A 22,347-nucleotide genomic window follows, 5' to 3' on the forward strand; every position below is an offset into this window, starting at 1 on the left:
GAAGTTAGGTGGCTTTATGCACCTACATGTGTGTCCCAGAGGCTGCAGAACTAGTAGCGTATGGTTTCTTGGCAGGGTGTTGCTGGCATTTGAGTCAGGCTTATGAAGGGGCAGCCCCGGTCTCGCCGAGGAGAGGGGCGGATCTCCGAGGGATGGTCAGCCAAGATGGCGGTGGCGGCTGCGGCGGCGAGGGTTTGGAGACCAAGTCGAGGCTTGGGACGGGCGGGCCTCCCGCTCCTGCGGCTGCTTGGGGCTCGTGGGCTGGCTAGATCTGTGAGTACCTGGGGCACCTGAAGGTTTTCTCGAAAGAGGTATAGGAATGTTTATGCAGTCTTCAGAGTGAGGGGGTTCCCTTAGGTCCCTGTAGGAAGTGAAGGAAGGGCCGTGAGAGAAAGGACGAGGGCCGGGAGAACCACTTGGACAGGACATGCAAGGGAATAACTTCCACTTCCTTAGGAGAAGAAAAGCCAGGCAGCTCCTTCGTGACCCTAAGGGAGGGAGAAAACTTGGAGAGAGCGAGGTAGTTACTTAATTGCCGCCCATCCCCAGGGGAGGCCGCTTGAAGAATACGGGAGAAGGGTGTGACCTCTCCCCTCAGGAGCTGGAGAAAATTGTGTTTGTAAGGGAAAGACTTTCTTCTCAATACAGTCTACTTTCAAGGAGGAGGAGAGACATCAGTTGCCCTTTCAGGAACTTTTATGGTGCCCCGTGTTTCTTTGCTCCAATTCTGATTTTTAAATAAACTGCGTTAAAAAAAGAAACATCTTTCTGGGACTTCCCTGGTGGTCCAGTGACTGAGACTCCGCGCTTCCAATGCAGGGGGCCTGGGTTTCATCCCTGATCAGGGAACTAGGTCCCACGTGCCGGCAGTTAGAGAGTTCGTATGCCGCAGCTAAAAATCCTGCATGCCATAACTAAGACCCAGTGCAGCCAAATAAATAAAGATAAAATACTTATAAAAAGTCGTGGATCCTGTGCCTCCGGTATAGAACGGTAGCCAAGGACCTTGTTGGTTTTGGTCACTCTAAGGAGGAGGTGATCAGTGAATATTTGTTGAACTAATGAGGGGAGAGGTCCTGGCAGAGCATTTAGTCCATATTTCTTAGAAACAGTGGAGAAATGCCTTGTTTCTTGTCAAAAGGAGCAGACTCCCTTTAGATTGATGCTGCTAATGGCATGCTCGCACAGCAGAAATGTAGATGGGAACCACTATTTAGAGAGACAGAGGCAGGGGGCTTGAGAAAAGCTGTGAACTGAGATTTTGCATATAACAGAGTAGTGGTTAAGAAGATTGGCTCATGCTAAATCATGTGAGGTCGTGTTCTGTAATCTGCCTTTTTCTAGCTCTGTAGCTTTGGGCAAGGGACTGCTCTTCCCTGGACCTGATTTTCCTCTCTGTAAAATGCTAACAATGGTCACCTCATAGAGTTGTTGTGAAAATTAAATATGTAAAGTGCTAAGAACTGGATCTGGCATATGATGAGGGCAATTGGAGTGGTAGCCACTGTTGAAAGTGAGGTTGGAGGGATGGGACAAAAACTCACCTCGGAAATGGGGGGCGAAGAAGGGAGGTCACCTGGGAAAGGCCTAGATTGGTGAAGGCCTTGGCGGGAATTCTGTCCAGACCTTGTGGGGTTGGGTCTGACCATCTGATCCCAAACCATTAGGAAAGGAAAATGGAATTTGGGACGAAGCTCTTGCTAGAGGGAGAAATGGGAGGAGGATGGGTTGTGAATAATGTGTGGGAAGACCTAAGAAGGGAGTTACTTGAAGCAGGTAATTTCAAAAAGGTTACTGGAGCAAGAGGGAGGTGGGAGAGTCCCTGCCTTTGGGCTGGTCTCTGTAGGGGTTTGGTTTTGATTTGAGCAATCAGATCCTCCACAGCTCCATCCCTAGAGCCCGTTGGTTGAGCCTGTGGAGTGAGGGTGAGCTTGACTGAGTGGGAGAAGGGAAAGCGTCACTCACGGCTGATTAAATCTGCTTCCTTTCTGGCTCCGACTCCTTGCTACTCTTCCCTCCTGCCTTCCCCCCATTTTTTTTTTTTTTTTTTTTGAGTGAGATCTGTTGTTGGGGAGGGAAGCAGGGGGCAGTGGTCTTTCATTATTTATTTGGCTGTACTGGGTCTTCCTAGTGTCATGAAGGAGCTAGTTCCCTGACTAGGGATTGAACCTGGGCCCCCTGCATTGGGAACGTGGAGTCTTAGCCACTGGACTACCAGGGAATTCTCTGTGTATTTTTAGAGTCCCTGTTTCGTCTTCTCCACTTTTAATTATCTCATTTGTTTTTAAGTGTTAAAAAAAAGAAGAGAAAAGAGTAGTAGCACTTACTCAAAGATCTGGGACCTGGTGTGTCCAGTAGCAGCTTCCCTCGTGACTCAGATGGTAAAGAACCCTCCTGCCAATGCAGGAGACACAGGTTCGATCCCTGGTTCAGGCAGATCCCCTGGAGAAGGGAATGGCAACCCACTCCAGTATTCTTGTCTGGAGAATCCCATGGACAGAGGAGACTGGCAGGCCGACTTTTTGTGATGATATCCACGTTGTTCAGTACGGTAGCCACTAACCACCCATGGCTCCTGGGCCCTTCAAATGTGGCTAGTGTGGCAGAGCACTTGAAATTCTCGTTTAACTTTAATGACTTTAAATAGCTAGAAGAGGTTGGTGGCTGCCATATTGGATGATGCAGTTTTAGGCAGTCAGGGTGGAGTCAGGAGATAGTATCTTGGCAGGTTGGGAGGTTGTGCTTGTAGTGGACTGATTGGGTTGTTGGGGCAGGCTGTGTTGGGAGGAAGGCTTTTCATTCTCCACCCACCCCCAGCCCCCCTCCCACCCCACTCCTGCTTGCCCCTCCTTTCACTGCCCTTTACTCAGGCTGTGCCCCGTTGCCCTGGAGGCATTTGGCTGGTTCTGCCCTCAGCCCTGTTTCTAGCAGACGTTTTGTTGTTCAGGGAGAAGAGGAGGAGGGAACTTGATTGTCCCAGAGTCCTGAGTTGTTTGCTCAGCCACCACCCCAAGAAGCAAGTGTGATCTCGATCAAGTCATTTCACTTCTCTGAGCTTTAGCAGGTGGGGTGACTAGAGTGCCTCCTGCCCAGTTGGGAGTCAGGGAGCACCTCAAAGCTGGGTCTGTGTGAATTATCAATAATAGTGTTTCTTGGACCCTGCTGTTCAGGCAGTGTGTCTGGGGGCTCTAGAACTCCAGGGCTCTGGGCGGCATCTCCATGTGGTTGGTGCCCAGAGTATATTGCAGCATGAAACAGTAGTTCGTCGTCTCCCTCTTGGCGGTGTCTTAATGAAGCGCTTTCTCACTGACAGGGCCAACTCACACCGTTGTTATATTTAACACTGCAAGGTACGGTACTGGTAGTTTTCTTCTGTTACAGGGGAGGAAACTGAGGCTCAGAGAGGTGAGGTCTGAACTTGGAGCTCTGGACTCCAGAACTGCCCGGAGGAGCAAGGGCAGGACTTCGGTTCAGCTCTTACCGCATCCTGCTTAGTCCAGACTGGGTGTGCATCATCAGCCTCTACCTAGGGCTGGTGGCAAGATGGGGTGCCCTCCCCTCCCTGTACTTCAGCCCCACTGGCATTTTCCCTTCCCTTGGGTGAGCTCCCACCGCCTTGGTAGGGATATGGTCTTTCCAGTGTGGGCAGACAGGTCATTTCTTCAGAGAAGTTTTCCCACCCCGACCGCCAGTCTCAGTCCGTAGAACAGGGACAGTAGCAGTGCCTCCCTCAGAGAGAGGTGAGGGTTAAAGGAAACGGTTCTTAGGAAGCGCTTATGACACATACCTAGGGCTTTCCTGGTGGCTCAGCGGAAAAGAATCCTCCTGCTGTGTAGGAGACTCGGGTTCAGTCCTTGGTTGGAGAAGATCCCCTGGAGAAGAAAATGGCAATATTCTTGCCTGGAAAATCCCATGGACAGAGGAGCCTGGCGGGCTACCATCCATGGGGCCGCAAAGAGTCAAACTCGACTTAGCAACTAAACCACTACCGCCACCCACACCATGTGCTCCATAAAGGCTCAAGAAGTGGGAGCTGCTGTCTTTCTCCAGGGACAGTGACACTGGTGTGGTTCTGACTGATGCAAAGAAGGATGCTTTACACCTTCAGTGCCTTGGGGGGCTTAGTGCTCCTAAACCTCCTGGGTCCTTGAGGCCAGAAAAAGCCTGGCCTGTCTCCACCCTTCCCTGGCCTCCCCAGCCAGGCCCCCACCCCGCTCTGGCCCCAGGAAAGGGAGGCCACTAATGAGGGCGCTGACATTCCTCAGCTGGAGGTAGAGTCAGGGTTTAGCTCTCTTTGAGGGCAGTGTGTCTCAGATCCCAGAGAGTGCTGGCTGAGGTGACCTTAGCCATCAGAGGACCTCCTTCAGAGGACCCGGTTCCCTGGCCCCATCCACAGAGCCGTCCCAGGCTGGACCCCACCATCCTCTCCAGCTTCCCTGTAGTGGTCAGGCTGCCTGGCTTCATGTGCTGACATCACCGCTCCCGATCTCCTTGGATCGCAGACAAGTTGCCTAACCCCTCTGAGCCTCGGGGCCGCCTCTCTTATGGCGGTGTGGTCATGGTGCCCTCCTCGGGTTCATCACACAGCAAGGGCCTGGTGTGGCCCGGATGCACGTCCGTAACTGCTGTCATTAACGTGCTGCAGCCAGATGGTCTTCATGGTGCCAGGGTCTCTCCTCTGGCCTCAGCCTTTGTCCTTCCAGAGAACTGACATGTTCCCCCATCCCAGTTTTTGCCTGGCTCACCCCTGCTCGTCCTGCAGGCCTCAGCTTCCCTCTTCCTTTTCCCCCGAGGCTTTTCCTCTTACAAGTGATACAGATAGCAAAAGGCTTCCTTCTCCAGGTGTAGCAGGTGCTTTTTACCCTCCCACCACCAACTGGTATAGAAATTCTTCTTGGGTTCAGGGAGGCAGTCTCCTGCCCAATGTGACGTGACCGGAGAGCCAGGATTCAAGCACAGGCCGCTCAGCCCTCCAGCCCTCACCCTAACTGACCAAACCCTTCACAATCCTGCCTCCTCTGAGATCGCTCCTCCTGATTGTAACTCCTATGTTCAGTGTCCATCATCCATCTCTCCCCATTGTCTCCAGCCCTCAGTTCAGGGCCTGACTTAGAGCAAATATTCACTGACGCCTTGTTTGACCGCAATAGCCATCAGGCGCACTTGTTAGCTACCCATATTTGTCCAGCATTGGTTATATGCCAGGCGTGAGGTCCTTAATCTGCATACCAGCCTCCTTTACACATAAGGAAACGGAGGGACCTGTAGTTCTACAACCCGGAAGCAGTGGTGGACTCGCAGTCCTTGTCCTTAACTACGGTGCTATGGCATCCACAAGTACTACCTGTCAGTATTTGTGGGGCAGACCTGGCCTTCCAGAGCATGTCTTGGTCCTGTGCTGGGAGAGGGCATGGCTTCAAGGCTTTGTGTAAATCGTGCAGTTTCTGCAGGATTCCACCAGGACAAACCCACCTGCACCAAAAAGAAGGGAAAATGGGTGGAGAGGCATATATCCTCTGCACGTGACTCACCGCCGCACCACCCCCCCGCCCCGCCCCCACCCCGTGATGGAGCCGTTCCTGAGGGCCAGCACTGTGTGGAGCCCTCTGAAAGCTCGTGGAATCAGCACAGTACCCTTGGTGTGGGTACCACCTTCATCTCTACAGGCCCCGGATGCAGGGGCACCGCCAAGGCCCGGCTCCAGGGACAGCGCCCTGCCGGTAGCCCTCCAGCCTCTGGAGGCAGATAGCCATGCCCTGACCCTGGGGTTTGCTCTGAGCCCTGTGACTCTGTCCTCCTGGGCCCTGCTGGCCCCTGGCCTCCTGTCCCGGAGCCCCTCCCCAGATGGAGTCTCCGCTGCACCTCAGTCTCGAGTGTCCACTGGGGCCTGGTCTGGAGTTACCATCTGATCTGAGACGCAGACAGTCCTTCTCCCTAACTCCTGTTTTCCCCATCTTTCCAAGGTGCCAGTCAATTTTTCTCATTTCTCTTCCTAGCTTTTGGTTTTTTCCTCCCTTCTACCAGTTTTTGAGCATATAATAGTTCCCACACCTGTGCTGAACCCTCTGCATACCTTATCTGAGGTACTACTGGTAACCCTGCACAGCCTTTTCACAGATGAAGAAATTCAGAGACACCGTGTTTTGCAGAGGGCTGTGCAGTGAGCTAAGAAATTGGAACCCAGGTTGGTCTGACTCCAAGCCAGTGAACATTCATGCACTGGGTCAGTAATTCCCTGTTGAAGTGTGTGCCCTATAAACCCACGTGGACATGCTCCCTGCCTCCGGAGCTCATGGTGTGTGTGGGGGAGACACCACCACCAGGTGGTTGGGAGGGCCCAGCCCGCGTGAGCATCCTGAAAGCAGGGGGGTGGTCTGCAAGAGCTGAGCAGCTGCCCTGCCATCGGAGCATAATTTCCTTTATTTCTTCACCACCACAAATGCAGAGAAAAGCACACTCGTTCACATTCCCCCACTGGCCTCTTTGCCTCAGTTAAAGGAGGGAGGGTGGGGAACCCATTTGCACACCCTCGTGTGAGACCTAGCTCAGGACGAGCCCAGGTGGTGTGCTTCAGTTCCTCTGGGAGGTGAAGCCACGGTTAGCCAGCTGAGAGAGGACCCTGGGGACCTGTGGGAAGTGGGGAACCTGGGCTTGGGGGTCTGGCTGTCAGCCCTGCCCAGGTTTGAAGCCCAGTCTTGACTTATCTGGTTTAGCTCTGGGGCCTGGTGCAGGAATTGATACAGCCACCCTAAGCCTCGGCTTCCTCGTCTGAAGGGCGAGAGTAAGTGCTCCCTGCCTCCCGGATGTGCTCTGAGCAGTGAGGGCTGTGTCTTGGGACGTCAGCCTGGCACCCTGCTTGGGCTTAATAAAGGGGCTCTGTTGTGACACTGAGGTGGTTCAAGGCTAACTGGAGAGCTGAGAAATGGGATCAGTTCTCCTGGTGCGCATGTGGCCTTCTCCTGGGCTTTCCCAGGCCGCCTCTGAGCCGGGGCTTGCAGTGTTTCCCACAGGACTCCCGCGTTCCACAGATACATGCCACTCCTCACGTTCTGCCTTCTGCCTGTTCTGCCGTGCATGCATGCTAAGTCACTTCAGTCATGTCCTACTCTTTAGGACCCCATGGACTATGTAACCAGCTAGGCTCCTCTGTCCATGGGATTCTCCGGGCAAGAATCAGTTCAGTTCAGTTCATTTGCTCAGTCGTGTTCGACTCTACGACCCCATGGACTGCAGCACACCAGGCCTCCCTGTCCATCACCAATTCCTGGAGCTTGCTCAAACTCATGTTCATTGAATCAGTGATGCCATCCAACTATATTATCCTCTGTCGTCCCCTTCTGCCTTCAGTCTTTGCCAACATCAAAGTATTGGAGCTTCAGCTTCAATATCAGTCCCTTCAATGAATATTCAGGACTGATTTCCTTTAGGATGGACTGGTTGGATCTCCTTGGAGTCCAAGGGACTCAAGAATCTTCTCCAACACCATGGTTCAGAAGCATCAGTTCTTCAGTGCTCAGCATTCTTCACAGTCAAACTCGCATCCATACATGACTACTGGAAAAACCATAGCTTTGACTAGACAGACCTTTGTTGGCAAAGTAATGTCTCTGCTTTTAATATGCTGTCCAGCTTGGTCATAGTTTTTCTTCCAAGGAGCAAGTGTCTTTTAATTTCATGGCTGCAGTTACCATCTGCAGTGATTTTGGAGCCCAAGAAAATAAAGTCTCTAACTGTTTCCGTTGTTTCCCCATTTATTTGCCATGAAGTGGTGGGACCGGATGCCATGATCTTCGTTGTTTGAATGTTGAGTGTTAAGCCAGCTTTTTCAGTCTCCTGTTTCATCAAGAGGGTGCTCAGTTTCACTTTGCTTTCTGCTGTAAAGGTGGTGTCATCTGCATATCTGAGGCAGGATACAGGCAAGGATACTGGAGTGGATTGCCATGCCATTCTCCAGGGGATCTCCCCAACCCAGGGATCGAACCCACGTCTCTTACATCTCCCATATCGTCAGGCGGGTTCTTTATCACTAGAGCCACCTGGGAAGCCCGCGTGTTCTGTTACCCCGGCCTCGAATGCTCCTTCCCTGACTCCTGGATATCCTTCAGGTCCCAGCTCTCACATCACTTCCTCAGGGGAACTGTCCCCTCTTTCCACTCTGCTCTTACCCCACAGCTTCTCCTGGAAGAACGCGCATCACCCTTGGCCCCCCAGGGTTACTTGTTGGGCATCTGTCTTCCCTGCTGCGTGGCAGGGGCAGGTGTCTTGCCTCTCTTAGGTCCCCACAGACCAGCACAGGCTGTGGAACGAAGCAGGTGCTCAAATATTTGTTGAATGAGTCAGTCTGGGCTCCTGGAGGGGGTTAGGACTGGAGAGGGCAGCGAAGCATGTGGAGCTCTTTGCCAGGAGATGGGGGAGGAGGCCTTCTAGTGTAGATGAGAGCAGAGATGTGGAAACGAGGATCAGCATTACTTTGCACCTTCATGATAGGTATAAATATTCTGCTCACCGTTTTATACGTGTGCTTTTGTCTAAGCCTCCCTGTGTTTCCATGAGGTGTTCCCCATGTTACAGATGAGAAAGGGGAGACTTGAGGAGGGAGACGCTCATTCCCATGGTCACAGCAAGGGATTTGAGCCTAGGCAGGCTGACTTTTAAGGGCTCCCAGACGTAAACTCTAAGCTGAGAGACTGGCTTAGAGCGGTCTCCTTGTGGGTAGAGGGGTCGGTGAAGAGCACATCTGGGTGTGTGCGTGGGGGGGTCACCATGGGAGATGAGAGGAGGGGCTAGCTGCGGTCAGCCTTGAGAGTCCTTGAATGCCGGGAGAGGAATTTGGGCCTCTTATAGCTACCAGTTCCTGAGCCACCTGCCACTTTATTAGATCATTTAAGCTTTACAACAACGTTGTGTGATAGATGCTATGATTTTCACCCCAGTTTTACAGCTGAGGAGCCAAGACTGAGGGTGGTTATAGGAACCTGCCTGAGGTCACGTCACACACTGGGAAGGTGATGGAGCGGGAAATGAGACCTTGTGTGTCGGGCCCCAGAGTCCACTGCGGCCTGGCGGCTGCATCACCAGCAACACTGCCTGTCAGCACAGGGAACCTCTCTGCTGCTCCTGACCTGGGTGTTCCGCTCCACACTCTCTCCCCAGCATACCCACAGGTGGCAGCAACAGCGGCACTTCTCGTCCCTGGATGACAAGCCGCAGTTCCCAGGGGCCTCAGCGGAGTTCATAGACAAGCTCGAGTTCATCCAGCCCAATGTCATCTCTGGGATCCCCATCTACCGGGTCATGGACCGGCAGGGCCAGATCATCAACCCCAGCGAGGATCCCCACGTAAGAGGCCACCTCCCTTGACCTCGTGCCTCCCACGCCCAAGCCCCTTGCCCATCTCCTCTCTGGCCGCAGATGGCCCATGTCTGTCTGTGCCTCTGTCTGCAGCTGCCCCAGGAGAAGGTGCTCAAATTCTACAAGAGCATGACCTTGCTCAACACCATGGACCGCATCCTCTATGAGTCCCAGAGGCAGGTGCGTGGGGATGGGCTGGGGAGGGGGCCTGGGATTACCTGAGGTCCTGCCCACCCTACCTGTGTCTAGGCCAAAAGACAGCACCCAGAGAAGGGGGAGTGGAATGGAGATCCCTGAATTGTGGTCCTTAGACCTCCTGGGGTTCTCCTGGGGCTCTGGAGGAAGAAGATGAGGGGTGGTCCTGCCCCAGGGCAGAAGGTTGAACCGGATCACAGGAAGCCTGTTGTTTGCTGGGCTGGGGCTTAGCTGTGCTGGGGGCGGCAAGACAGGAGAAGACTGGATGGCCGTTCGTCTCAGACACTCGCAGTCCTGAGAACAGGGCGGCCCTCGGCACTTCCTGGAGTGCCTGTGTCCAGTGTGCTGTGGAGGGACACCCAGCAGTGTTAGCTTCAGCAGACAGAGACTGAGGCTCAGCAGTGTCAGCAGAGAGGAAGCTTGCTGACTCGGGCTCAAAAAATGTTATCAAACCTGTTTCTTTCTCCGAGTGTCTTCCACTCAGCTTTGCCTCAGCTTCCCTCATGCTCAAGCCGCAGTGGTCTCTGGAAGCTCCAGACTCACAGAGGGGCCAGTGAGAGGGTTCGGGGTGCAGGCTCTGGAGCAGGACTGCAGTCAGAGTCCATTCTGTCACCCTCCAGCTTTGTGGTCGTGAGAAAGTTGCTCAGCCGCCCAGTGCTTCAGCTTGCTGGTCTCTAGCTACTTCATGGGGTTGCTGCGAGGGTTGATGGCGGTGCACATAATAGCCTGAGAAACAGTGAAACGCATTGGTTATGGATACCAGCCTCGCAGTTACTATCTCCTCTGCTTAGCAGTGGAAAGAGAGTGTCCCTAACATTCCAGCAGAAGGCCCAGGGCTGATGCTGATTGGCCAGGCTTTGGTCACAGACAGATTCCTCTCTGAACCAACCCGTGAGATTGACAGGCCAGGCCGGGGCCGTGTGCCCATGCCTGGGAACCAATGGGCGCAGAAGCCTGGCGTCTGTCCTTCCTGGGCTGCAGAGACTTAAGAGCAGGGGCACGGGGTTCCTGTTAGAAAAGTGGGAGAATGCCGGCTGTCCCTCAGCTTCCACCACCGCTGCTGGGTCAGAAGTGGGGATGGGCTTGGGAATCTGCACTTGCATCAAGCTCCCAGGTGACCCCACTGTGGACTGAAGCCTGAGGCCCACCGAGGACAATTCCAAGCAGATCATGCGGGCAGCCAGCTCACAGCAGCGCTGTGTGTGGGTTCGCCACCCTGCCCAGAAACTTCCCTTGGCTCCTGTCATCCACAAGATCAAGACCGGCCCTTCCTGCCTGCCCTGTCTCCCGTTGTGGCGCTCAGCCATCTGCTCCCCTCTGCACAGCCTCAGGGCCAGGCCCCGCCCCCCGCCCGCTCCCGTTCATGGGCTCTTCCTGCCCCTGGATTGACTGCACACAGGACCTTTGGAACCTGAGGACATGGACCCAAGTCACGACTGGGACTTTAGGCAGATGGTTTTTCTTGTCTTTGCCTCAGTTTCTTTAGTGTATTAAAGAAAAAAAGTAGAAATAACAAGAGAACACATCCCAGAAGGTGGGAGTGGGAGTTCCGTGAGACCCACACCTCAGGTCACTTGTCCATTGGCCAACACTGGGGACCCTCAGTAAGATCAGCTTGGCTGTCAGGTTCCAGCCTTTATTAGCTTGGATGACACCCAGCTATAAGTAGCAGTCAGCCCTCCCTCAACACCCCCCAAATCCTGACAAAAATAAAAGCAATAGTTTAAACAGATTAGTAGTTTCCTTCTCTTGCATAAAAAATGTGGAAACAGGTGGTCAGGACTGATGCACCACAATGTCACTGGACAGCCAGCGCTGGCTTCTAGCCTCTAGGGCCCCTCAGGAACCCAGTGGCTGCTGGAGCCCTCCATCACGTCTCACCCCAGGCAGGAAGTGGAAGGTGGAAGGTCAGACATGGCACTGCCCAGCTATCTCCCCACGCCCACATTTATAGAACTTCTAGGTAGTCCCACCAAATAACACCATAGGTGTCACTGGTCACTCCCAGCTGCCAGGGACACTGAGAAAGTAGTCTGTTAGTCTGGGCAGTGGCTGCTGGTGGTGCAGGGAGACCTGTTAGTAAAGAGGAGGGATTGGATGCTGGATAGGCAGCCAGTGGCCTCTGCCACTAGCCCAGGTCCCGTTTCCTCGGGATTCCCCCCTCTCAGGCCTCTCCCCACGCCAACCTAGACAGCCCAGCCAAGCGCTCAGCATCCACCCACTCACTTGGCACTGCGCGGTCAATTAACTTTTAATTGGCCCTCCACTTGGAAGCAAGTAGTAGTCATCGTTCCCGGATTGTGACGGGAGGCTAGGCCTGGGCGCGGGGTGTCCTGCAGAGCCTGGCCTGAGTGTGTTGCTGCTCATGCAGCCCTGCTTACCACCCATCTCTGTGCCAGGCTCCCGGGTCTCCAGCCAGAATTCACCTCTCAGCCCCAGATCTACTTGGTTTCCCACCCTGGGTGTCCCTCACCAGTTTCAGCCTGTCCAGACTTGACCTCAGCACCTTCCTCCCAGACTTGCTCCTCTTTCTCCCTTAGGCCGTTGGTCAGTGATGGGTGCCACCATCCACCCATTTACCCAAACAAGACCCACAGTGTTCTCCTTGCTATCACTTCCCTCTCATTCTCTCTGTTCTTAGGTCTTTAATTAGAAATCCATTCTGCTCAGTACCACAGTCAGGAACCCAGACTTCTTACCTTTCTGCTTCATCATCTTGGGCAGCTTGACTTTCCTGTAATTGTTGCCTCACCTTCACAAGATGGCTGCCACAGGTCCAGGCTTCACGGCTCTGCAAAGTGGGGGAAATGGATGGCAGCGCTGCAGTGATCTTTTTTATCAAGAAAGCAAAAGCAGACTTCCACTTGTCTGGCTGGAACTGTGTCCGGTGGCCACTTCTGACTATAAGGGAGGCTGGGGACCTGCCTTTCCAGGCCATGGGATTGAGGGATTCAGGAAGGGGGGCTCCCCTTGGGCACTGGTGTATCCAGCTAGCAGGTGCCTCCCTCTCTCCAACCTTGCCGCCCCCTGCCACACTTTACATCCCAGCCCTTCTGGCCTCCCGGCCTTTGTTGTGGGCTCTCTGGAAACCGCCACCATCCCCACGTTTGCTCACCTTAGGCCTTGCTCCATGATGCCTCTCCATGGTGGAGTGGGTACACCTTCAGCTTCCATCACCCTGGCTCTGACCAACCTGGCACTTCTTCCATGGAGGCAGGCATGCCAGCATGGCCTGGCCCAGAGCCGGCCTTCAGGAAGCATCTGCAGAATCACAGAGTCAGCAGATAGTCAGCATTTGGATACTTGTCTGTCGTTGCCCAGCCTCACTGAACCCGGGCCCCTGGGCCCCCCTCTACCCCCAGGGCCGCATATCCTTCTATATGACCAACTATGGCGAAGAGGGGACGCACGTGGGCAGCGCGGCAGCCCTGGACGACACAGACCTAGTGTTTGGCCAGTACCGGGAGGCAGGTATGTCTGACCTTAGCTGGGCTGTATGAAGTGGGGCCCTGGATCTGTGGTCTCCGTGGAGACAGGTCAGGCTCAGTCCTGCCTGCTCAGAAGGTGAGGCCTACATTAGTTACCCGTGTGCCCTTCTGTGAGCGGCATGATGCCAGGGAAGCCTCAGGGTGCTTCACCTCCGAGAGGCCTGGCGATATTGTAGTTAAGCGCCTGTGCCCCTAACCTTGCCATGCCCTGCTGGTTGTTAGATTGGGGCAAGTCACTTCGATTCTCTGAGCCTCATTTTTCTCATCTAGAAATAGAGATTACGATGGGGTGGTGACTCCTGCATGGTGGCGCTGCCGGGAGCCTACAGTGAGGGCAGGCTGGGCTGCGGGACCCCTGTCTACATGTGCAGGGCTCTGCCAGCCTTTCCAGGTGCCAGGTCACTAACCCAGCAGAAGCAGATGGACGGTGTGTTCTAACCATTTCTAAGTGAACGGGGGAGAGGATGGAAGGGTCATAGACTAGGAATGAAGAAGACAGATGAGCATTTAGGAGAGACTGAGGGGAGAGTGGAGCTGAAGTTGGGGCTTCCAGAGCAGTTGTTGGCATGAGGACCCAGCAGGGAGCCCCATCTGCCCCTTTCTCTTAGGTGCTTCATGATCCTGGGCAGGTTGCTTAACTGCACCTTACCTCAGCCTCCTCATCTCACGTCCTCACCGTGCGGGATGGGGACCCCTCCCAAGACAGTTTCACCGGGCAGATGACATGAAGCCCTCAGCACAGGGCATACGGTGCGCAGTAAGCCCTCAAAGTTGGAGGCGATGCTGTGGCCAGGGCCTCGCACCCTGAACAGCTCTTCAGGGAGGTGTGGCCTGGCCAGGGTGTCTGTCCAGAGCCTGAACCAGCTGGCATGGCCATCTCGTCTCAGACTGTCTCCTCTCTCAGCTGCACCAGACCCCCCACCCCCACACACACCAGGAGAACAGACGCCCCATGATAATGACTCTGGTTCAGCATCATTAGATTTCCCCGGGCACTGGGCCACAAGCCAGGCCCTGCCAGGTTTGCCGAGTGCTTCCCACTGTTTTTGCCCAGTGGTTCTCTCTGGGGAGGGCTCCAGGCAGGGCCTGGCATCGCGGGCGCCAGCTGGGCTCTGCACACGGGGGCCGTTAGGGCCCTGGCCACCTCTGCAGGAGTGAGCCATCCTGCCCGGGTCCTGGAACGCCCTGCGTCCTGGCAGCTGCAGGGGCACCTGTGCAGGGCAGGAGGAAAGGCCGACCCTGCTTGCCCATCCTGGCTGGGCAGCTGCTCGCCTGGCTGACTCGGTGTCTCCCGTCTCTGGAGTGGGGAGAACAAGGGCACTGAGGATGGCGGCGCTCCCGGAGCCTGTCTCCATTGCCCTGCCGGCCTTGCGCTGGAGGGGCTGCATGGGGCCCCCACCAGCCCTGCCAGCCGGGTGGTGTGAAGCCCAGGTCAGAGAGGTGTGTGCTTGCGGCTTTTGATGATGAGGTGGGTGTCCACCAGGGGTTTTACTGCTGAGAACAGGTTTGAATATTTCCTCCCTTAGTCCAGGAGTCATGAACATGGCCCATACATTTATTTGGTTCGTATGATTTTTTTTTTTAAGTAAATGAATTAGAGGAACACTTAGAAATCAGGTAGCTTCTCAAAAGAAAAAAACAGGCAAGCTGAATTTCTTCTTCTTTGAAAACTGAAACCATGTGGCCTTCCTGAGCAGAGGCCAGTTGGTCTGAACAGCAGCCTCCCTCCTGAGCCAGGCCTCTCTGCTCTGCGCACCGTCCCTGTGAGCATCCGAACGTTCCTTCCCTGCTCTGCTCGGCTCCCTGGCTGCACTGGCACAGGGGCGGGGCCTGGCGGCAGGCCAGGGGGTAGCCTTCAGGGGTTGGCCTGCCCCCATATCACTCACCAGAGTAACCCTGCCTCCTCCTGCTGCAGGTGTGCTCATGTACCGGGACTACCCCCTGGAGCTGTTCATGGCCCAGTGCTACGGCAACGTGAGCGACCTGGGCAAGGGGCGCCAGATGCCCGTCCACTACGGCTGCAGGGAGCGCCACTTCGTCACCATCTCCTCTCCACTGGCCACACAGATCCCCCAGGGTGAGAACGCGCGCCCAGGCCCGGCACACGCAGACTGACGACGTTCCCTCCTCGGGGCCTCACCTCTCCACTGGGGCCTCCTGGTGGGCGCAAGGACCCAGCGCTGGTCTGGGCTCTAGACTTAGAAGATCTCTCTTTCTGGGACCCTCATGGGAGGGCTCTGGTGGCGCTCGGCAGGCACAGTCGCTCTCTGTTTCCTGTGCTTGTGCTCACCTCGTGTCTGCTCAGCAGCACAGCCAGCCGTGTGGAACTGAGTGTGTGCCAGGTTCCTCGCTAAAGGTCACTGGCAGGTCCCAAGAAGAGTTGGCTCTCATGTTGTGGACCAGGTGGCTCCAGAGCCCAGGTTCTCTACCCCAATCCTGGTCTTCCTCTGTCTTCAGAGTCTGACTCCCCCGAAGCAGACTCTAGAAGCGCACGATGCTTGGCGCAGCCGGTGTGACTTCTATTAAAGATGACTGCTTGTGAAGCAGACCCGCTTGGGGCCAGGCCTACGGCCACAGAGTGCAAAGACAAGGTCAGGCTGCTCCAGGGCAGACACTTGAGCTGATGTGTGCAGGGTTTAGCAGAGTCCCTGGCACGTTCGCCCCTAGTGAGTTTTAGATAAGAGCAGTTTATGTCTGAGGTGGGAGGTGGACAGGGCAGCTTTCTGCGTGGAGGTAGCATTTTCATTGATCTCCATCCCGTAGAATTTCCATAAGGTGGGATTGGGCCCTCACCTTCCGTTTGGGTGAGCAGTTTAGTCAGTCAGTTGGATATGTCTGGAGTCCATGCGCTGTGCTGGGCACCGTTCTAGGTGCAGTGAACAGAGGCAGTAAAACCCTGAGGCCTCTGGGTGCTGACCCTGGTGGGGGAGATGGACGGCATCTGGTGCAGATAACACGTGGAGCATGTCAGGCGTCATAAGGCCTACAGGGAAAACGGCCTGGGTGTGATACGGGCTCTTGATTTTTGAGCACGCTTGGACCCACAGAGGACCCCCACTGGGGGAGGAAGAGGAGCGAGTCCCCTGTCGGCCTGGCTCAGGGTTTAACCAGAGGGTAACAGCGTGGGTGGGAGGAGCAGGAGTCGGGGAGGCTGCTTAGGCACGTAGGGAAGAGGCAGGGCTGGGACCACCAGGGTGAGCTGAAGAAGAGGTCAAATGTTAACTCCCATTTTGGAGGTGGAGCGGGTACAGGAATGACCGGACTCAAAGATGCTGAAGGTTTTGGCCTGAGTGGTTGGAAGGATGGAGCTGCCGTCAGCTGAGGGGAGAAGACCAGGTGGGGAGCTTCTTGGGGGCTCAGGTGTTTTCTTCCCCTCAGTGCCTGGCGACTGCCAGCCTGAGCCCCAGAGGCCCGGGTCGGGGAACAGGGGTGTGAGCGCAGGTGAGACGTGCATGTCTCTGCTCCTGCAGCGGTCGGGGCAGCCTACGCAGCCAAGCGGGCCAACGCCAACAGGGTGGTCATCTGTTACTTCGGAGAGGGGGCAGCCAGTGAGGGGGACGCCCACGCCGGCTTCAACTTCGCCGCCACCCTCGAGTGCCCCATCATCTTCTTCTGTCGGAACAACGGCTATGCCATCTCCACGCCCACCTCGGAGCAATACCGCGGGGACGGCATCGGTGAGGGCCCTGCTGGGCGCCCCTCCGCTCCCCTCGCCTCCCCTCCCGGCTCAGGTCTCCACTGAGCCCTGGGGCCTGGCCGGCCTCTGTCCCCACAGCGGCTCGAGGCCCCGGGTACGGCATCCTCTCCATCCGCGTGGATGGCAATGATGTGTTTGCCGTGTACAACGCCACCAAGGAGGCCCGGCGGCGGGCCGTGGCGGAGAACCAGCCCTTCCTCATTGAGGCCATGACCTACAGGTACCTGCTGGCTGCCCCCATCATCCCCCAAGCGTGACAGCCTGTCCCCGGCTTCTACCCAACGTTGGCCACTGTCCCCACAGCACGACCCTGCTGCCCTGCACCCTCTGGCCTCCATTCCATTCCCACTCCTCTGTTCCTAGTCTAGCCTTGCCCTCCTGACCCTTGCCTGTGGGGCCGTAGCCTGACCCAGGCCTCCCCTCCCCCTGTAGGATCGGGCACCACAGCACCAGTGATGACAGCTCGGCGTACCGCTCAGTGGACGAGGTCAACTACTGGGACAAGCAGGACCACCCCATCTCCCGGCTGCGGCATCACCTGCAGAGCCGCGGCTGGTGGGATGACGAGCAGGAGAAGGCCTGGAGGAAGCAGTCCCGCAAGAAGGTGAGGCAGGGCTTCCCCGACCTGGCTGGAACCCACCCAGGGGCCATGATGCTTCATAAGGAGCGCTGCAAGAATGGAGAGGCTGGGGGGGTGTTCGTTGTTTAGTCGCTCAGTCGCAACCGACTCTTTTGTGACCCCATGGACTGTAGCCCACCAGGCTCCTCTGTCCATGGGATTTCCCTCGCAGGAATACTGGCATATTCCTTCTCCAGGGGATCTTCCCAATCCAGGGATCGAACCCACATCTCCTGTACTGGCAGGAGGATTCTTTTCCATTGAGCCACCGGGGAAGCCCAGCTGTGGGGCGTGGTGGGGAGTGCCATTGAACGGAGCCTTGGGGATAGCCCTGATGTCACGATGCCCAGACACGTGCATCTTGGCCGTGTCCCAGCAGATGTCTGGCCCCAGCTCTTTCCTCTCTGAAGAGGGATACGGGGTACCTGCCTCAGAAGCTTGTCTGAGGCCTTGCACTTACTCCAAATGCAGTGTAAGTGCCCACCAGAGTCTGTGCACTGCCCCCCTCAGCCCTGGTCATCAGATGCCAGGGACATTGCAGCCCAGTGGGCAGGGTGGACCCTGGTGTTGGGCAGCATGCACTTCCTGACTCTGACATCATGGACACGTCCTTCTCTCTGCCTCACTTTCCTCTCCCGAGTTGCCTGCTTCTTAAGGGTGCTGAGAGGCCAAAATGATTCTGTGCTCTTAATACAGTGCCTGGTTCCACTAAGGATGGAGAAAGCTGGGGTTGGTGGTGTTAACTGTCACCACTGTTAGGGTGATTATTTCCATCGTCTGCGTGGGAACTTGAGGCTCAGGGGGCTTAACCCCTCACCGAGGTCCCACAGGAGGAGGTAGGTTCCTGGGTGAGGGATGGGCTGCCTGCCCATCACCCCTTGTCTCCCAGGTAATGGAGGCCTTTGAGCAGGCTGAGCGGAAGCTGAAGCCCAACCCCAACTTGATCTTCTCGGACGTGTATCAGGAGATGCCTGCCCAGCTCCGCAAGCAGCAGGAATCTCTGGCACGTCACCTCCAGACCTACGGCGAACACTACCCACTGGACCACTTCGAGAAGTGAGGCCCCACAGCCCCTGGGGTCGTGCCTCAACTACCCCAAGAGGCAGCCCCAGTTTGAGGGGCAGACAGGATTGGCAGGGTGCCAGCTTCCTCAGACAGCTGCCTCCCAACACACTCAGGAGCCAGGCAGTACTTGAGGTGGCTCCTGTTCCGCTAGGCTGTTACACTGGGTGGGGTCCTTGGTCAGCCCCTTCTCCACCCTGAGTTACACGGTCTTCTCCCAGGGGCTGGGCGAGGGCGCCTCTGGGACTGGACACCCCTGAGGGCTGGGGCTAGGTGTGGCAGGTCAGGCTGTGGAACCTGACTCAGAATGAGAGGCCAGCACGCAGTGAATAAACTGTGTCTCTGTGTTTGGCTCCCTGCCACATCTGGTTTCTGTTTCCTGAAGTGGGGACATGGGAGGCGACGCCAGCATGGCTGGCTTGGGACTCCCCTAGCTCCTCCATTGGCGATGAGTAAAGCCAAGGGTGTTGAGCTGTCGTCGTCTTCTCACAAGCTGGAGGGTCAGCTTCAGCGAATAGCATGGAGCTGGGGTCCTCCAGAGATGACCTCTGGTCTCCTGAAGAACGAGTCAGAGCTGGTGTCCAGCATGACAGCTAGGCCATTAGAGTGGACCTCGCCCAGGGTAGGGGCAGCATCTGGTGTGAAGGTCAGGGGACAGCAGAGCCTTGCTCTGTATGCTACCCCAGGTTCCGGTAGACAAGAGAGGCGACTCAGGGTCTCAGAACGCGGAGTGTGCATGTTTTGTTTCAAAATCTAAAAGACAGGCCCAGCAGGGGCTCAAGTAGCCTCCATTCCAGGACCTCCTTCCTCACCCCTCAGGGGCTGCCCTGACTGCCCCTCCCCGCCCTCGCCTCTGGGGCTCAGCACTGGAGCCCAGGGTCCTGCAGCTGTTTCCAGAGCCGGATGCTGTCCTGAGGGCTGAGGGGTCGCACAAGCAGCAGGTCTCTGAAGGCACAGGGGTCAGCAGTGCGGTCTGCCGGCCAGGCCGTGAGGAAGCCTTTGTGGGTCCTGGGGGCCAGGCCCAGGGCCTGGAAGCACAGGCCAGTGTAGACGTCGCCAAAGGGGAAGGGGGCCACGCGGGCCGCTGCCTGCAGCAGCCAGGGTGCCAAGCGCCCCGCGATGACGTAGCCGCCCCCACTGGCGTAGGCCGGGTAGCTGCCCTCGAAGAAGGACCCGGGCACATAGAAGGGTCCTCCTGGCTTCCGGAGAGGCTTGGCCTGGGTGAAGACCTCACCCAGGTAGAGGCCCCGGGCCTTGGTGGGCGGCAGGCCCTGCAGGTGGTCCAGCAGAGCAGGGGTGCGTACAAAGGCGTCGTCCTGGGCCTGTAGGACAAAGCTCACGCCGGGGCAGTGGCGGCCAAGCCAGGCCAGCAACATCAAGTCCTTGAGCGTCTGGTTGAAGGGAACGTCGAGGAAGTCCCAGAGCAGCAGGTCACCGTAGCGCCGGCTCTCCCAGGACACCAGGGTGCCGAGGTCCGGCCCCGCCTGGCCCACCGGGGACCCCAGGAGGAAGAGCAGCCGGACCCCGGGGGCCGGCCTGCCCCATGTCTCCCTCACGGCCTGTCGTTCCGCAAAGTGCCCTGGTTCTGACTTGACAGCCAACAGCAGGAAGGGGACATCACCGGGATCCTTGCAGCCGGTCACCTGGCCGCCGCCGCCTGCAGGCAACCACCGTGGGAAGCTCCGGCAGGCGGCCCACAGCAGAAAGCGGCGGAGGTCCTCGGGATAGGAAGCAAAGTCTGGGATCTCAGCCGCGGCGGCGGCCCCCCAAGCACCACAGTCCTCCGCCTCTGTGCTGTTCACTCCGGGCAGGGTCCCCAGCCGCCACTGCTGCTGGTTCCAGTAAGCCAAGGGCAGGGGGCCAGTCTGGCCCAGACGGGCTGAGAGGTTGGCCGGCAGGGTGGGCTCGGCGCTGGCTGGCGTGGGGCCTGGCAGGGTGCTGCGGGGTCCTGGGTAGGCCTTGCCCAGCCGGGGCTCGGATGTCCACTCGATGTACACTTTGAGGCCCAGGAGTGTGAGCAGCGCTGACAGGCAGAGAAGGCACTTGGGGCAGCGCATGACCCGGCCCAGGGAAGGGGCGGCTGTGGGAGCTGCTGAAGAGACACAAGGCCTTTGGGGCGGGGGCCGGGCCAGGCCCTGGCAACTCCTGTGAGGCTTCTGTGGTCCGGACCCTAACCCAGCCCTCCACCAACCACCCGACGCCCGGTCTTCCTGGACCAGCGAATCCCCACTCCACTGCCATTCCAGCACCTGGCTCTTTCCATCCAGCCCAGAGCCTTCTATTTTCCCCATTCCCCATCCCCACCCTAGAGACCAGGGACTCCGGCATTCCTGCCCCCCCACCCCGCCCCACCAGGAGTCAGGATCACAGGGGTTATGTCCTCGCCTGACAGGCCCCACCCCAGGCATTGCTCCCTCCTTTTTACCTCTGGGGCCAGCTCCGGCCAACTCCAGTGCTCCGGGCCTCGGTCTGGCTCTCTCCGCGGTCCGGAGGTGCGGGTGTTGTTCTCCAGCCCAGCCCAGCCGGTCCGCGGGCGGGGAGGGGAGCTGCTGCGGGCTGGGAGGGCCCCAGGGGCCGGGAGGGGCTGGGGCGGGGCTGAGGGAGAAGGGGAGCGGGGGAGGGCAAGAGGCAGGCCTGAGGGATGGGGCTGGGGCGTGTCAGGGCTGGTTTTCTGGTGAGACCGGGAAAGGTGTATGGGAGCCGGCAGACCCGGGAGGGGAGAACCGGGGGCCTAGGAGAGAGTCCCAGGGAGGGTGAGGCTGAGGGCCGCCGAGCCGGGCTGGGAAGTGTCAGACTGACCCAGGGAGAGGCAGAGCCCTAGAGTGGCCAACCCTGAGGCCACGGGTTGGGCCTGGCCAGGGGAGGAGGCGGGCAGTGAATGTGCTGAGAGGGCAGGGGGCCTTGCCAGAGGTGGGGGTGTTGCCAGGAGTCAGGGTTGGGGGCGGGGAAGGGGACTAGTGAGGAGGAGAAGACACTGGCCGAGGAAGCAGAGAGCCGGGGAGACCGCAGGGGCAGGGCGGGTGGAGAGAGAGGCTCAGGGAGGCCCAGAGGAGAGGCTAGAGGTGGAGCCGCAGGAGATAAGGGGACCCCGGGGGGAAGGGGTGGGGAGAGAATGTGGAGGGGCAGGTGGAGGGACTCGGGGTGGAAGCAGAGAGCCGGGAGTGGGCGAACAGCCAGAGCCAGGGAGAGGCCGAGAGCTGGGGAGGAGCTGGGGAGTGAGTGGGTGGAGGGGGAGCCAAGCCAGGGGCATTGAAGGGTGGCCGGTGGGGGCACCGGGAGCCCTGGAGCTGGGCTGACCTCCGCACCCCCACCCCATTCCCTTGGGTGCCTGGCAGGGCCGCAGTCCGTCCCTGCTGGTCCCTCTCTCCAGCCCTGGGCCGGCCCCGCCTACAGCTGCACGGTGACTCCAGGAACGCTCACATCCGGCCCCCTCGGGACCAGAGGGTGTCTGCCTGTGTTTACGGCCCTGCCCTACAGGGGCCTCTGCTGTTGGGGCTGCTACAGCTGTCTGGGGAGGCAGGCCAGTGGGGCCGGCTCATCCTAGACCTCCTGGAGCCTGGGGTGAGAGGGAGCCCCCCTCCCCCGCCCGCAGGTGAGCTTGGCCTGACCCCCCACTTGGGTTGGGAACTGTTCAAATCACTGCAGGAACCCTGTCTGTCAGCAACAGCAGTTTGAGTGATGGAGCCCATGGGACCAGATGGAGGAAGAGCGTGTGGAGAAGGAGGGGACTATTGATGGAGTAAAAGCCAGAGTGGGCTGGGGCAGGGCTCTGAGAGCCCCTGGAAGGGGTCTGCAAGCCTTTTTACCCCCAGGCTGGGCTGGGGTGGTGTCTCGCCCCCTGACTCTTGGCTCATCTAGCTACACCCGGAGCACAGAGCAGGGGCAGACAGTTTCGGTTGCTGTGTGCCTTAGTCTGCAGACATGCCAGTGAGGAG

General features: G+C 57.6%; 1 protein-coding gene and 1 long non-coding RNA gene across 6 annotated transcripts; one reads left to right on the top strand and one right to left on the bottom strand.

Moving 5' to 3' along the window:
- Window positions 118-18,774, top strand: BCKDHA (branched chain keto acid dehydrogenase E1, alpha polypeptide). Its single transcript, XM_018062460.1, has 9 exons — window positions 118-273; window positions 9,154-9,339; window positions 9,445-9,531; window positions 12,909-13,017; window positions 14,950-15,111; window positions 16,505-16,711; window positions 16,810-16,951; window positions 17,164-17,335; window positions 18,240-18,774. Exons 1-9 carry the CDS (start codon window positions 166-168, stop codon window positions 18,408-18,410), a joined length of 1,344 nt encoding a protein of 447 aa, XP_017917949.1. The 5' UTR covers window positions 118-165; the 3' UTR covers window positions 18,411-18,774.
- On the bottom strand, window positions 4,653-20,972 carry B3GNT8. Of its 5 annotated transcripts, none has more exons than XR_001919492.1 (4): window positions 12,662-12,902; window positions 12,246-12,337; window positions 10,000-10,272; window positions 4,653-5,472 (listed from the first exon to the last, which is right to left on the bottom strand). It is a non-coding gene; the product is annotated as a UDP-GlcNAc:betaGal beta-1,3-N-acetylglucosaminyltransferase 8 (long non-coding RNA). The 5 variants fall into 5 exon arrangements; XR_001919491.1 differs by lacking the exon at window positions 4,653-5,472 and adding an exon at window positions 20,838-20,972 and having other exon boundaries at window positions 9,538-10,272; window positions 12,662-12,807; XR_001296780.2 differs by lacking the exon at window positions 4,653-5,472 and adding an exon at window positions 13,684-14,943 and having other exon boundaries at window positions 9,538-10,272; window positions 12,662-12,807.

This window comes from Capra hircus, chromosome 18 (assembly GCF_001704415.2).
Source record: "Capra hircus breed San Clemente chromosome 18, ASM170441v1, whole genome shotgun sequence".
NCBI classification, from domain to species: Eukaryota; Metazoa; Chordata; class Mammalia; order Artiodactyla; family Bovidae; genus Capra; species Capra hircus.